We start from the raw sequence: 14,627 nt of genomic DNA, 5'->3' as shown, positions 1-14,627 counted from the left end.
AAGATTCAGACCCCTCAACCTGGAATACTTTCCATGGCTGGTGTGAATTACCTACAGATCTCCAATAATATGGCCCTTCCTCCAGGAAATCCTCTTCATTTCCTGCCCCTAAGATGGGTGACCACGCAGAAAGCTCTGGATGCCCCGAGGTCCCTGAACGCCTCTACCCAGGAGCAAGGAGAGAACTTTCTAACGACTTAGATCTAACATTCCCAAAGCAGGTGCAGGTCTGGTTCTAATCTGCATAGCACCAGGTACACCCTGGGCATCTATTTATGTTCTGAGAAGCAACAAGGGTGGAACACTTGCAGAGAATCCCCCAGTGAGGGGCTGGGGCGTGGCTCAGTGATGGAGCCCCTGCCTAGAGTCCCCCAGTGAGGGGCTGGGGCGTGGCTCAGTGATGGAGCCCCTGCCTAGAGTCTTCTAGTGAGGGGCTGGGGCGTGGCTCAGTGATGGAGCCCCTGCCTAGAGTCTTCTAGTGAGGGGCTGGGGCGTGGCTCAGTGATGGAGCCCCTGCCTAGAGTCCTCCAGTGAGGGGCTGGGGCGTGGCTCAGTGATGGAGCCCCTGCCTAGAGTCCCCCAGTGAGGGGCTGGGGTGTAGCTCAGCAGTGGCAGAACTCCATCTGACAGCCTCGGGTTGTGGCTCCATCTGACAGCCTCAGGTTGTGGCTCACTACTAAAGCACCTGCCTAGCTTCTAAGGCCCTGGGTTCCAGCCTCATGTGTGCATGGTGGTGCACACCTTTGAAACTCTGTGAGTTTGAGGCCGGCCTTGTCTACATAGGAAATTCCAGGCAGGTCAGGGCTATATAGTGAGGCCGTCTCAACAAATAAATCAATTCAAAAGGGATGGGGGTGTGGGGACAGTGACAACAAAAAGGGCCCCAGGCAAGCTCTGGTGTAGAGGTACAGAGAGGGCTCCCACAAAGTGTTATGGTGTGATGCTTTTCTGCCAGGGTCAGGACCCCTCAGCCTGACCTCTCACCAGGATCTTCTCACCTCCCCTGGAAGGAAATGACCTCAACACTTGGCTTCCCTAGATCCCCTGAATTTGAAAGGGCAATCACTGTCCACTGAACGAAGCAGGGCCTTCCAGCCTCCTCAATTCAGAGAGATTCTCCAGTCACGGGGGTAGGAGAGAAGAGCCTGGGATCTTCTGTGGACAGGAACAGTCTGGAGTCCTGTCTCAGTGCACTGGAAGCACCTCCCAGGCAGCGCTGCTGCTGAGCCGTGGTGAGCCAAGCCAGTGGTGGGCAAGGGAGGGAGACACACAAGCCCCAGAATCCTCGAGTGCCTACCGTACTCATTCAATCAAACAGTTTCTACTGACATTTAACTGAGGGATTTCCCCAGAACTAAGGTGTCATGAACCACCAGCCTGTTACAGTCAGTGAGGCAGGGGTACAAAGAGATGTTCTTCCTGTCTCCAGGAGTTAACACTTCTGGCTCATAATCTAATAGCCTCTTATCTGGGAAGTGCTTAGTCAACCACTCATAAAGGAAGACACAGGCTCATCACAGCCCAGAGTCAAGTGTATACCCACGTGCATTTATCCGCCCATCACTCAAGGACCCCAGGCCCAGGTCCTACCAATGCATCTCTCTGGGTCCCTCACCTGTTTCTCTTCCCGGGCTGTCTTCCACTCCTCAATGAGCATCTGTTTGAGGCGGAAGCCCTCTCGGGTGACTTCAGCCAGCTGTTGCAGAGACTCTTTTTCCTTACGACCCTTCTCTCTGGAGTAGAAACACAGTACCACTAAAGACACTCAAGACCCAGCAGAATTGCCTTTTCCAGAAGGGCCTGAGTCACCTGCAAGCTCCACCCACACCCCCACGAACAATGCTAAGAAAGGTAAGGCACAGAAAGAGCCCTCTTCAACCTGCCCCTCCAAGTTCTTTTTGACCAGAGGCCTCAGTTCTGTCCTTAAGAAGCTGGACAGTGTGCATAGCCTGCCCATCCTTAGGATTACAGACAGAGCAGAAGTAGTGGGGAATGAATGGGCTTGGAAGCTAGCCCTCAAACTGACAAAGAGGCTCAGGCCAGTAATGGTGATGCACACCTTTAATCCCAGCACTTGGGAAGCAGAGGCCAGCCTGGTCTACAGAGTGAGTTCCAGGACAGCCAGAGCTACAAAGAGAAACCTTGTTTCAAAAGAATGAAAGAGAGAGAGAGAGAGAGAGAGAGAGAGAGAGAGAGAAATTAAAAACAAACAAACAAGTGGGCGTGGGAAAAAATAAACCAAATATTGAGAATATTGACCCAATCAGAGCCCAAGTAGTTGTTAACCAGACACAAATCAAGTCGTTTCTCTTCCTACACTGATTTTCTCCCTTTTTCCCTAGGTTTTTTGAAACCGGGTCTCTAGAAGCCCATGCTTCAGACTCACTGTATAATCAAAGACTCTTGAGCTCCTAATCCTCCTACCTCCACCTCCCAAGTGCTGTGATTATAGGCCTACACGCCTGTCCTAGCACCATCTCCCATCCTTTTGAACAAGTAAACAATCTCAACTGCTTCACAGCTGGAGGGAATTCTGGTAATTAGAGTTCCCAAGGGGCATGACCAGTGGACTCACAAAAGGACAAAAGGAGCCAAGATGGTGTAGGCTCCAAACTGCAGCATTAGGTTAAGGGAGGAGGTGCTTAAGGCCAGGCTGATGGGGCACAATGAGGGAGGGCTATCTCTAACAAAGAAAGGAGGGGCTGGACAGACTTCACTTGCTGCTCTTCTAGAGGCCCTCAATTCGACTGGTAACTGCAGCTCCTGGGGAGATCAGACACCCTCTTCTGACCTCTGTAGCCGACATGCATGTGGGTGGCATATACTCTACCTGCCTCCCCCCCAAAAAAGATAAAAATAAACCTCCTTTCAAGTGCTGGGACTGGAGGTCTGTGCCACCACACCCAGCAAATAAAAATTAATCTTAATAAGTAAAGTATTAATAAGTAAAATAAGAAAAAAAAAGACAATGAACCAGCCAGACTTCCAAGTAGAATGTGACAAGAGCCAGGGAACCCAGGGTGCCACACCGCTACCCACCCACCTGCAGGTGTTCTCGCAGACACGGCCACTGTTGTACTCATCTGTCCCATCGCAGCAGTCTGAGGTAGAGGTGAGAGCAAAGATCAGAGAGGGCAGGGTCTCCTCCAGCTGGCCCCTGCCTCCTTCCCCAGATCCCCAGAGTACCCTCACTTACCACACACCCCATCGTTAACCCGGCTGGAGGGGATGTACAAGGGCTTATACCCAGTGTTGGTGCAATGGAAACTGCCATTGGGGCAAGCGGCTGTGCCTGCAGAGAAAGAGAGTTTGCTGAATGTGTTCCAAGCCAGACACATCTCATCTATTCATAGAAAGCATGAGAAAAACAGGTGGAAGTTGGCTGTGGTGGTGAATGTCTGTCATCCCAGCAGCTGGGAGATAAAAAGCAGGGTCAGTAGTTCAAGGTCATTCTCAGCTACCAACACGTTCGAGGCCAGCCTGGGTTATATAAGAGTGTCTGCAAAACAAAATATACCAAGGACCAAGGGAAGAAACTATCTTCAGAGGCCTGCAACAGAACCTTCCAGTCTTCCGCAGCTTCTCCTAAGGCAACCCACCCCCAACTCCTCCTTAGCCTTCACCAGTACGATGCCATTCAGCCTTACTCCCCCTCCCACCCCTGAGAGGTGTCTGTGTTGGCTTTTCCTGGCCGGAGACCTTACCTCCTCCTGGAAGCTAGTCCTGGGTCCCACAATGCCATCTGCTGACTTGGTCATAAACCTGAACATATATTCTTTTACTTGGGAATGAAACCAGAGACCGAAACCTACAAATTCTATCAATGAGCTAACCCAAGCCAACAGGGATCTCACTCCTGTCCTTCCTTCTGTTCACTGAGCGGAGAACAACGGGGCATCTGCTCTCGGCAGGCTTACTGAACGGGCAATGAGGAGACGCAGCAAAAGCTCACCAGGTTCATCTGAGCCATCCTTGCAGTCGCAGTAATCATCGTTCACCTGATCAAATGGGATGGTGGCTGTGCCGTCCAAACACGTGAAAGGCGTAGATTCGTCATAGAAGTGATGATCTGGGGAGGAGAATAAATACTACCTCTGCCCTATCCATTCACCAGTGGAAATGTTATGGGAAACTGAGGCAAGGGGAGGAAAATGCCCCTCCCGACCACCAGGCTATACACAAAGAGGACTCACTGCTGAGGGAAACACCCCGGGGTCTCTTAACCTCCACCGCCCAGCAGAGGGGTAACAGAAGCAGTAGCGGCAACATCCCGTCCGGGCCGAGACCGGAAGTGTGTTCTGCGGCAGGAAGCAGGCTGCAGGAAGATGTGCTATGTCCTCTCACTGTAGGAAAGGATGAAGCATCAGATCATTGAGAGGGGTGCTTATCCAAAACTGGACTCACCACTGCTTCCCGGAAAGGAGGGCTCAACTGGCTGCCGAGCTGGAGGTGCAGGGCTAGGGGGTCTCCTCAATCCAAGCCAGTGGAAGTCTCAAAGGGAACTCAAAATCCTAGTTCTCTATAACGGGGTGAAGTGGGCAGCTCCCGCCAATGGACCCAAAGGATTTACAATCCCTCCACACCACCCTCCCTAATGCAACCTATAAGAAATTAGGGTGTCTTCCTCCCATTGCTACTTCATCACCTACACGAGGCCGAGACAAAGGTCAAGAGCCACCGCACCAGTCTGGCTGAGCAGCCACGATTCCTGCAGCCGAAAGAAAACGGAACGCTCTTGGATGCGTCACTTCCGTTTTGCCCGCCACGCTTGGGTAAAGGCAACTCGAGGACGCCATGTTGGGAGTGGCAGGGGTGCGGGTGCCGCAGCAGAGGCGGCCATCTTGAGTGGGAACATGAAGAAGGCCTTCTAGAGAACGGATCGGAAGTCTAGCGCTTAATGGCGGCGCAATGTGCCTCCATCTTGGGAGTGGCGCGTCTCTGGCCACGGGGTGTGTGGCGGGGGGGGGGGGGGGGTGAGCACGTGACCGCTGAAGCGACCAGCCCCTTCGTAGAACGATCGCGCCGCTCTTTTGCTGAGCCTCCTTGTGGGACCGCCCCTCCGATCCGCGCCAGCCAGTGAGAGCCGTGGAGTGTAACGCGGGTGGTTTCCTTGGGAACGCAGGCGTGGGGGGGGAAGGAAGTTACTTAGCAACCGGGAGATGCTTTGAGGCCCCTAGCCAAGCAGTTAGCAAAAGTTCATTCCCAGAGCTCAGGGAACCTGGACTGAAGACGCCAACTTGTAGTTAGTTACTCTCCTACTCTTTAGAGGCTTCCTGACCTCAAGCCAACCTCAAGCCAATCACCATGACATCTCCGCTGTGCTGGGCAGCCGGGACCTATACTGTGACTAGCCAGGAGCAAGTTCCAGCTCCGTCTTCCAAAGTCAAGGGCAGTAAGTTTCAGGGCCACCGAGGCAAGGCTTTGGGCCGGGCACAGGCCTGGCCTGCACAGCGTCTCAAGTCGGGAACTTCCCACCAGTTGATGAAGTCTTCCATGCAAGCACAGATGCTTGAGTTACAAAGGAAAATCCAGCTGTTAGGTAAGATGGCTGCAGAGGACCCAGTAGGATCAGGAATCAACAGTGCTCACCCAGTCTTCTGAGTAGGCACCCTGTGCCAGGCTTCACCAGTGGGAATCTACGTGACTAACATGGAGATGCAAACATTCACATTGCCCGTACTTCTCGTTGCCTTTCCTTCACGTTTCACTGTAATCTTACCTCTTCTAAAGTGTTTATGTGGGGGGGGGGGCACAGATTCTGGAGTTTGTTTTTCTTGATTTATTTATTATGTTGTTTGAGTGTCTGTGGACCGAGTGAAATACTCTCAAAAACCAGGATCCGGCGGTGGATCCCTCGGAGCTGTAGTTACAGGTGTTACAGACTGATTACTGTGGGTGTAAAGACTGACCTTCAAGCCCTCTGCAGGAGCAGCAAGGCTCGTAACCACTGAGCCATTTCTCCTGCCCAATTTTATTAAATTATTTATTTATTTATTGGTTTTTGGTTTTTTAAAACAGGGTTTCTCTATGTAGCCTTGACTGTCCTGGGACTTGCTCTGTAGAGCAGGCTAGCCTCGAACTCAGAGATCTGCCTACCTCTGCCTTTCAACTGTTAGGATTAAAGATGTGTGCCACTATGCCCAGCTTCTCCAGCCCAATTTGTATTTATTTATTAAATTACTATTTTTGAGACTTGGTCTCATGTGGCTCAGGCTGGCTTGAACTCTAAGGAGACCTAACTCCACCTCTTTGGTTACAGGCGTGTGCCACGATGCCTGGATTATGAGGGACCGAGGCTGGGACCCAGGGCTTCATGCATGCTACTCAAGCACTTTACTGAGTTACATCTCCAGCCCCAGGAGAGTTTGTTTCTCTTGAGTTTGAACCCTAGCTCTGCATAGTAGTCGTTAGCTCTTGGGGAACTAGGAATAATATAATTGTATTTCAGTTTTTCCATCTATAAAATGGGCATAACCCTACAGTATAGTGCTCAAAATTCATAAAATGCTCAAAATAGTGCACATTGCTATGGTTAATAAGTGAAAACTAGTGGCTTCCGTGGAGGGAGATAGTGCTGCTCTTCCTGACCACTGAGCAAAGTCTGCAGACTTTTTGGACTGTTGAATTGCTGAGTGGGGGAGGCTACTACTTGGGTTTATTAAGCAGAGGCCAGGAGGAGGGTCTTACAAGTTATAAGGCCTAATTACAGCCCCACAACAAAGAACTATCAAGACCAGATATTGATTATGTCAGCATTTGGAAAACCCTTGTATGCCGTTACTCTTATTATTAAAGTGTAGTCTTAAACCAAGCTGCGATGTTACACACTTTTAAGGCAGACAGATCTCTGTGAATTCAAGGCCAGCCTGGTCTACAAAGTGAGATCTAGGACAGCCGGCAAGAGCTACAACAGAGAAACTTGTCTTGAACTCACCACCCCCACCACCACCAAAATAAGAGGTAATCTTGCAGGCTGGGTGTGGTGGCTCACAACTTTAATCCCAAAACAGAGTCAGGCAGATCGCTGAATTTAGCTCCAGGCGAACGAACATGTCTGTCTGTGTGTGTGTGTGTGTGTGTCTTGAGAAGCAGGAGGATTAGGAGTGCAAGATCATCCATGGGTATGCATGCAGCAAATCCAAAGCTAGCCTGGGCTGGGGCTCTAACCTAGCCCTGCTTGTGCTGGGCAAGCACTGGAGCATTTACCTGAGCCTCACTGAACTTAATATTCTTTTAGTTTAAAAAAAAGTAAAGTACACCAGGCGCGGTTGCACACGCCTGTAATTGTAAAGTACACCAGTACACCAGGCGCGGTTGCACACGCCTGTAATTGCAGTACTTGAGAGGCTGAGGCTAGACGATTGCCATGAGTTTGAGGATAGTCTAGTCTAGTCTATCTATTGAGGTAAAAGCCAACTTGGGCCACAGGGTAAGATCCTGGAGGAGGGGAGAGGAGGGAGGAGAGAAGGGGGGAGAGAGGAGAGGAGGGAGAGAAGAGGAGAGGAAGAAAGAGAGAAGGAGGGAGAGAGGAGAGGAGGGAAAGAGAGGGAGGGAGAGAAGAGGAGAGGAAGGGAGAGACGAGAGGAGGAGAGAGAGAGAGGAGAGGAGGGGGAGAAAGAGGGTGGAAGGGGGGAGAGAGGGAGGGAGAGGAGAGGAGAGGAGAGGAGGGGAGGGGAGGGGAGGGGAGGGGATAAGGGAGAGAAAAAGGAGAGGAGGGAGGGGAGAGAGGGAGACAAAGGAAGAGAGCAAAGAAAGACCAAGGAATGTAGGGCAGCAAGATGTCCAGCAGATAAGGATGCTTGCTGCAAAGTCTGATGGCCTGAGTTAGTTCCCTGGGACTTTGACTTTCTGATCCTTCTCCTCTACTTTCCATTCTAAGAGAGTAAAAGAATGCACCAGCACACTAGAAATTTATGGGCAGGGGGGCTGGAGAGATGGCTCAGAGGTTAAGAGCATTGCCTGCTCTTCCAAAGGTCCTGAGTTCAATTCCCAGCAACCACATGGTGGCTCACAACCATCTGTAATGAGATCTGGTGCCCTCTTCTGTCCTGTAGGCATACACACAGACAGAATATTGTATACATAATAAATAAATATTTAAAAAATTATGGGCAGGAGAGAAAAAATGGTTTTTTGTTTGTTTGTTTGGTTGGTTGGTTTGGTTAGTTGTTTTTTTTTTATAGACTTGGCTAGCCTTGAATTCAGAAATCTGTCTGCCAAAGACTTTTGAGTGTTGAGATTAAAGCAGAATACCATACCCATTTCTTTTTTTTTAAATATTTATTTATTTATTATATATACAATGTCCTGTCTGTGTGTATGCCTGCAGGCCAGGAGAGGGCACCAGACCTCATTACAGATGGTTGTGAGCCACCATGTGGTTGCTGGGAATTGAACTCAGGACCTTTGGAAGAGCAGGGAATACTCTTAACTGCTGAGCCATCTCTCCAGCCCCATACCCGTTTCTTTATTCATTTTTTTGCTTCTTGAGATCTTGAGATTAGACCCAGGGCCCCATAAAGGCTAGGCATGTGCTACAGCCATAGCCATATGGGTTTTGCTTTTTTAAAAAATTAATTTAAAAATTTTTTATGCATATGAGCATTTTACCTAAATATTTGTCTGTGTACCATGTGTGTGCCTGATGCCTTTGGAGGCCCCCAGAACTGAAGTTACAGACTGTTGTAAGCTGCCTTGTAGATGCTGGGGATCAGACCTCTGGCGGAGCAGTCCTCTGAACCACTGAGTCATCTCTCCAGGCTCTGATTTTTGCTTTTTGTTTGGTTGAGTTGTTTTTTTGTTTGAGACAGGGTTTCTTTGTGTAACAGCCCTGGCTGTCCTGGAACTCACTTTGTAGACCAGGCTGGCCTTGAACTCACTGAGATCTGTCTGCCTCTGCCTCCCGAGTACATCACCACACCTGTTTAGCTCACATGGCTTTGACTGACATGGAATACTCATACATGTTGATGGGATACAAAGTGGTGTTTTAGGTATTGTATCATAACTAGATTGACATAACTTGATTGTGGCAGGTTTGCTGATGTTATTGTGAAGGGCCTATGATCCTTTGTATAGCTATTTGGCAACACATGAGATGTTTTATAATGTACTTATACCACTGTGCCTTAGGGCATTAGAATTCATCCCCCGCACCCAGCAAAATGTCTTCTCTCCACCATCAGGCACCATAATACTGCTAACTGGGCTTAATGGTGCATACCAGAGACTGAGGCAGGAGGATCCAGGCTAGCCTGAGATACGTACTGAGACCCTAAGTAAAGAGATCAAACAAAAAACAATTCGCAAAAGGTCTTGAGTGCCAGGAATGATGGAACACATCTATCATCTCAACACTTGGGGCCTGGAGACCGGAAGAGCAGGAGTTCAAAACCACCTTTGACTACATAGTGAGTTCCATACCAGCCGGGCTATAAGAGACTTTCTCTGAGAAAAACAAGACCAAAGTAGTGATGGTGGACAGATGACTGAGACCAGAGTTTCCAATTATTACCTACATAATAAACTGGGTGTTCTGTAAATGTCTCAATGGCAGCTCCTAGTTGGGTAGAATGGAGCCTCACTGCCAGCCTAGCAGAGAGAGTCCAGCCTCAGCATTCACAGACTTTATCTCCAAAAGCAATGAGTAGGGGACTAGAGCAATGTCTCAGCAGTCAGGTCTGCACACTGTTCTTCCAGAACCCAGGTTCAGGTCCCACAGCTCCCTACTGCCTCTAACTTCACCAGCTCCAGGGGACTCCAGTCAGCTTCTGGCCTTGGCAGGAATGCACACATGCACACATATGCAAACACACACACTTAAAATAGTTCATGGTTTTATTTTTAATGATGTTTATGTGCTTGTGGGGGGGGGGAGCACCTAAGGAGGCCAGAAGAGGAATTCTGACCCCCTGGATCTAGAGTATAGGTGATTTTGAACCACCATGTGGGTGTCAGAACTGAATGAACATGGGTTCTCTGCAAGAAGAGTAATGAAGCCACTAAAATCAAATCTTTTACAAGAAGAAAGAATGCGACGAGTGTGATACAGAGAACAGCCATGTCTTTCTGGCCGCTCAGGACACCGGCGCATGAGCCTCTCCACATGCCTGTGTGGGTGTACTCGCACGACACACGCACTTCCTCCTCCTCCTCCTCCTCCTCCTCCTCCTCCTCCTTCTCATGTTCTTCTTAAGCGAGAGCTCCGGGGCTGCAGCTCAGGTGGTGGACTACTTGCCTGGCATGCTCTAACACCAGTTCTGCGTAGACTGAGCATGGCATGACTGCACATCTGCCATCCCGGGGAGATGGATGGAAGAGGAGTAAGAGCTCAAGGCCAGCCTTGGCTATATGATGAGTTTGTGGCTAGCCTGGACTACAAGGAACCCTATCTAAAAACAAAAGCAAAACAAAACAAAATAACCCACCACCACCAAATAGGTCTTTTCTCTGGGAATGACAGTGACCCCTGTCTTCCCCAGAGGGTGACCGGAAGGCCTTTTATGAGAGCTCCCAATGGAACATGAAGAAGAACCAAGATACTATCAGCCAGCTTCAAGAGGAGACCAAGGCTCTCCGCATGCAGCTAAAAGACCTGCTTCAGGTGAGGTGCACAGGTGAGTGGAGGGTTTTGGGGGCTAACAAGTGAACTGAGGAAGTGACTGCTCTCCTCTCCTTGGCAGGGAGATTCCAAAGTGGTCCAGGCAATCATTCAGGAATGGAAGTCAGAGAAGCCTTACCTGAAGAACAGGACTTGTGAGGTTAGCTCCTCCCCCAAACCTCTTCACTTTCTCCGCACCAACTTCTTGTCCTATTTTTATATATTCAGGCTCAGGTCTCAGCATGGGTATGGAGGCCAGACAGCCACTTTTGGAAGTTGGTTCTCTCCTGCCATGTGGGTTTTGGAGAGGGAACTCAGACCATCAGGCATGGCAGCAAGCACTTTCACCCACTGAGCCATTGTGCTGGTCTGTTGCTATACATACTGACCTTGTGTTTGATCCAGTGTTACTGTGGGTGGCACTTTTGTGATTAAGCAAAGTGAGCCCTTCCAAGAAGGTATGTCTTAGTGGAAGACTGACAGGTGTTGAGTGTGTGTGTGTGTGTGGGGGGGGTGCCTCTATTTCGAGCACAGGGAAGCTCAAACAGGAGTTGAAGGCTAGCCTGGGCTATATAGTAAGACCTGAAACTTTGGGTTGTGGGAGTCAGTATCAGTCTGGAGAGATGGCTCCTTAGTTAACAGAACATATTGTTCTTGTCGAGGACCCAGATTGGATTCCAAGTACTCACTTGAGGCTGCTCACAACTGGCTGCGACTCTAGCACCTAATCTAATGTCTTGGCCTCTTAGGGCACTGCACAAGACATTTGTACACACCCGAATTCATCCACATAATTAAATATGAAATATATCTTTAAAAAAAAGAGGAAGTGGGGCGATGGTAGCACATACCTTTAATCCCAGTTTTTGGGAGACAGAGGCAGGCAGATTTTTGTGAGTTCAAGGCCAGGTCTACAAAGCCAAGTTCCAGGACAGCCAGGACTTTTGCACAGGGAAACCCTGTCTTGGAAAGAAAGAAAGAAAGAAAGAAAGAAAGAAAGAAAGAAAGAAAGAAAGAAAGAAAGAAAGAGAGAGAAAGAGAAGGGTAGAGAAGCTGAGCGCTGAGACCAAGGGCTAAAACTGGGAGAATGAAAAGGCTGTAAAAGAGGTAAACTCCCAGGGCACTGCTTGTTTCTCCAGTTCTGACCAGCTCTTGTATCAGGAGTTTTATCGGACCTCTGTCTGCCTCCCTCCTGAGGAGCCCAGACTTTCACCTGAATGGCCTTCCTGCAGCTGCTCCCTCTCCAGGTGGCAGACAGGACTTCCCAGCCCCTCACCTGGATGGCCTTCCTGCAGCTGTTCCCTCTCCAGGTGGCAGACAGGACTTCCAGTGCTGTCTTCTTGGACATGGGCACAGCAGCTAAGTTTGCTGATATCGAGGCCACCACAGTGGTGCAGCCAGAGCAGAGCCTGGCATTGGAATGGTGTTTGGCAACTTGATTATTGGTGATGCCAGGAACCCACCTCTCATGGCGCAGATCTCCTGTGCCATTTTGGGCTTTGCCCCTGTCTGAGGCCACAGGGCTCTTCTCTTTAGCTATCACCTTCCTCATCCTCTTCCCATGTGAGGCTTTGTGGGGTCACCCAGCTGACTACATGCCAGTCCAGTGCTGTGCTGCACGTGCTCAGCTTTCCAGTTTTGGGGGTGGGGAGATCTAGGCTGGAGGCTGGAGCAATGGTTCAGTGGTTTAGAGCACAGAGCACCTGCGTGCACTCCCACCCGTCTGCATGCTCACAACGTCTGTAACTCCAGTTTCAGGGGGTCCAATGCTGCCTTCTGGCCTCCGGGGCATCAGACTGAAATGGTGCACAGATATACATGCAGACAACACACTATTACACTTAGAAATGAAATGAAAATAAAAACGTAAAACTGTGATGGGAGATAAAATAGGAACCTGGGGAGATGACTCAGTCAGCGATAAGCTTGCTGTGTAAGCCTAATTCCTATCTCCGGAGCCCATGGAAAATCTGAGTGTGCGCTGGAAAGATGGCCCAACAGAGAAAAGTGCTTACTGCCAAGCCTGGGGACCTGAGTTTGTCTCTGGGCCCAAATGGTAGAAGGGAAGAACCAACTCCCTCCCACAAGTTGTCCTCCGACCTCCACATGAGGTCCAGGTGTGGTTGCATGCACCTGTCATCCCAGCACTAGGGAAATGAAGAGGAGGCTGCACAGAGCTCTCAACAACGAGTCTAGTGACCCAGCCAGCTTCAGGTTCAGTGGGAGACCTTGTCTCAAATCAAAGTTGGAAAACAGTAGAGAAAGATACCAGACATTGACCTCTGACCTCTGTGTACATAGGTGTGCCTGCTCTCTCTCTCTCTCTCTCTCTCTCTCTCTCTCTCTCTCTCACACACACACACACACACACATACACACACACACACGAAGGAGCTGAAAGTGTAGCTCAACAGGTGGAATGCTTCCCTAGCACACATGAAGTCCAAGCCCCAGTTGATTTCCAGAGCCTCATTAGATGGAGTACAATGGTGGTACAGCAATATGATCACAACACTCAGGAGGTGCAGGCAGAAAGGTCAGAAGTTCAAGTTTATCTCCAGCTGGATATAGAATTTGAAGCCAGTCTAGACTACATAAGACTATAGGTCAGAGATATAGCCGCTGTCCAGCTGTGCAAGGCTTGAATTCCCCTGCACACACACACACACACACACACACACACACACACACACACACACAGAGAGAGAGAGAGAGAGAGAGAGAGAGAGAGAGAGAGAGAGAGAGAAAGTGCTGGATGCCAAAGGTCTGGAAGTCAACTAGGAGACCAGAGGGACAAGAACTTCTGGGAGAACCAGGACTCAAGTCCTTGGGAAGGGCAAGCTGAGGTTCTGCTCTCTGCCCTCCCCAGGAGGCCCTGGAGCACCTGGAGCACCAGCTGAGGGATAAGACGAACCAGCTGAATGCTTTGCGACACCAGGTGACGCTGCGACAGAAGCGTCTGGAGGAGCTGAGGATGCAGCACAGCCTGCACCAGCTGGAGACAACGGAGGTGCACGACAACAACACGGAGGCTGCCAAGGTGGGGCTTGCAGAGGGCTACAGGGGCCTTGGGGGAGGCATGAGTGGTGACAGAAGGGACCCAGCCTAGCCTGCTGTCCCTCTAGACCATGCGCAACCTGGAGAACCGGCTGGAGAAGGCCCGGATGAAGGCAGAGGAAGCAGAGCACATTACCAATGTATACCTGCAGCTCAAGTCTTACCTCCAGGTAGGGATGCTTTGGAGAGAGCAGTAGGTGAGGAGGGCAGGCCTGGCCAGGGACAGCAGTCTCAAGCTTTTCCTCTCTCCATGTGCCAGGAGGAGAGTCTCAACCTGGAGAACCGGCTGGACTCCATGGAAGCTGAGGTGGTGAAGACCAAGCATGAGGTAGTGGAGCTGAAAGTGGTGAATCAAGAGGCTCTAAATGCCCGGGACCTCGCCAAGGTACTAATCTACCGCCCCAGGGTGGAGTGGGGAGGGGTTCTGTCACAGCTGCCAACGTTATAGGACAGTATAGAGCACAGTATCCACATCCAGGTGCGATGATATGCACCTTTAATACTCGTGCGCAGAGGCAGAGGCAGGCGGATCTCTGTGAGTTCCAGGCCAGCCTGGTCTACATAGAGTTCCAGGACAGCCAGGGCTGCAAAGTTAAAAACAACAACAAAAATAAAAAACCATCAACCACTCCATCAAGTCTGACTTGGAGAACAATGAGTTTATTGGGCTCCCTTGCAGAGGCTGAGGAGTTGGCTGAGGAGTTTGGACGTGAAAGTCACATCTCTGGAGTTCCCTTCCTAAGTCCTCACCTATCCATTGTAACATTGTAACCTGGGGAGGGGTCTTGTGAATCTTGCTTCTTCTTTTTTTTTAAGTATTTATTTTTTATGTATACAACATTCCTTCCATGTATGCTTGCATGCCAGAAGAGGGCACCAGATCTCATTATAGATGCTGTGAGCCACCATGTGGTTGCTGGGAATTGAACTCAGGACCTCTGGAAGAGCAGTCAGTGCTCTTAACCTCTGA

General features: G+C 50.0%; 2 protein-coding genes across 4 annotated transcripts in view; one reads left to right on the top strand and one right to left on the bottom strand.

Moving 5' to 3' along the window:
• The window catches only part of Prkcsh (protein kinase C substrate 80K-H), an 11,403-nt gene extending 6,655 nt beyond the window's left edge, over positions 1–4,748 (bottom strand). For 2 of the 3 annotated variants that reach the window (XM_005346933.3, XM_005346935.3), the window contains exons 1-6: positions 4,650–4,748; positions 4,194–4,343; positions 3,953–4,069; positions 3,197–3,292; positions 3,044–3,101; positions 1,616–1,733 (exon numbers count right to left, since the gene is read on the bottom strand). In XM_005346933.3, the coding sequence (XP_005346990.1) occupies positions 1,616–1,733; positions 3,044–3,101; positions 3,197–3,292; positions 3,953–4,069; positions 4,194–4,269 (465 nt within the window). In that variant the 5' untranslated portion in view covers positions 4,270–4,343; positions 4,650–4,748. Of the gene's footprint in view, positions 1–1,615; positions 1,734–3,043; positions 3,102–3,196; positions 3,293–3,952; positions 4,070–4,193; positions 4,344–4,645 lie in introns of all 3 variants that reach the window. The other variant, XM_005346934.2, reaches the window with a different exon arrangement.
• Positions 4,749–5,205: 457 nt separating this feature from the next.
• The window catches only part of Ccdc151 (coiled-coil domain containing 151), a 13,560-nt gene continuing 4,138 nt past the window's right edge, over positions 5,206–14,627 (top strand). The window contains exons 1-6 of the mRNA XM_026778915.1: positions 5,206–5,539; positions 10,482–10,603; positions 10,683–10,760; positions 13,470–13,640; positions 13,726–13,827; positions 13,917–14,042. Coding sequence (XP_026634716.1) covers positions 5,305–5,539; positions 10,482–10,603; positions 10,683–10,760; positions 13,470–13,640; positions 13,726–13,827; positions 13,917–14,042 — 834 coding nt within the window. The 5' untranslated portion in view covers positions 5,206–5,304. The remainder of the gene's footprint in view (positions 5,540–10,481; positions 10,604–10,682; positions 10,761–13,469; positions 13,641–13,725; positions 13,828–13,916; positions 14,043–14,627) is intronic.

The sequence above is a fragment of the Microtus ochrogaster genome, chromosome 5, assembly GCF_000317375.1.
Source record: "Microtus ochrogaster isolate Prairie Vole_2 chromosome 5, MicOch1.0, whole genome shotgun sequence".
Classification (NCBI taxonomy): Eukaryota; Metazoa; Chordata; class Mammalia; order Rodentia; family Cricetidae; genus Microtus; species Microtus ochrogaster.
Note: the sequence above shows the minus strand (reverse complement) of the source record. Positions and strands in the feature narration are given on the sequence as shown.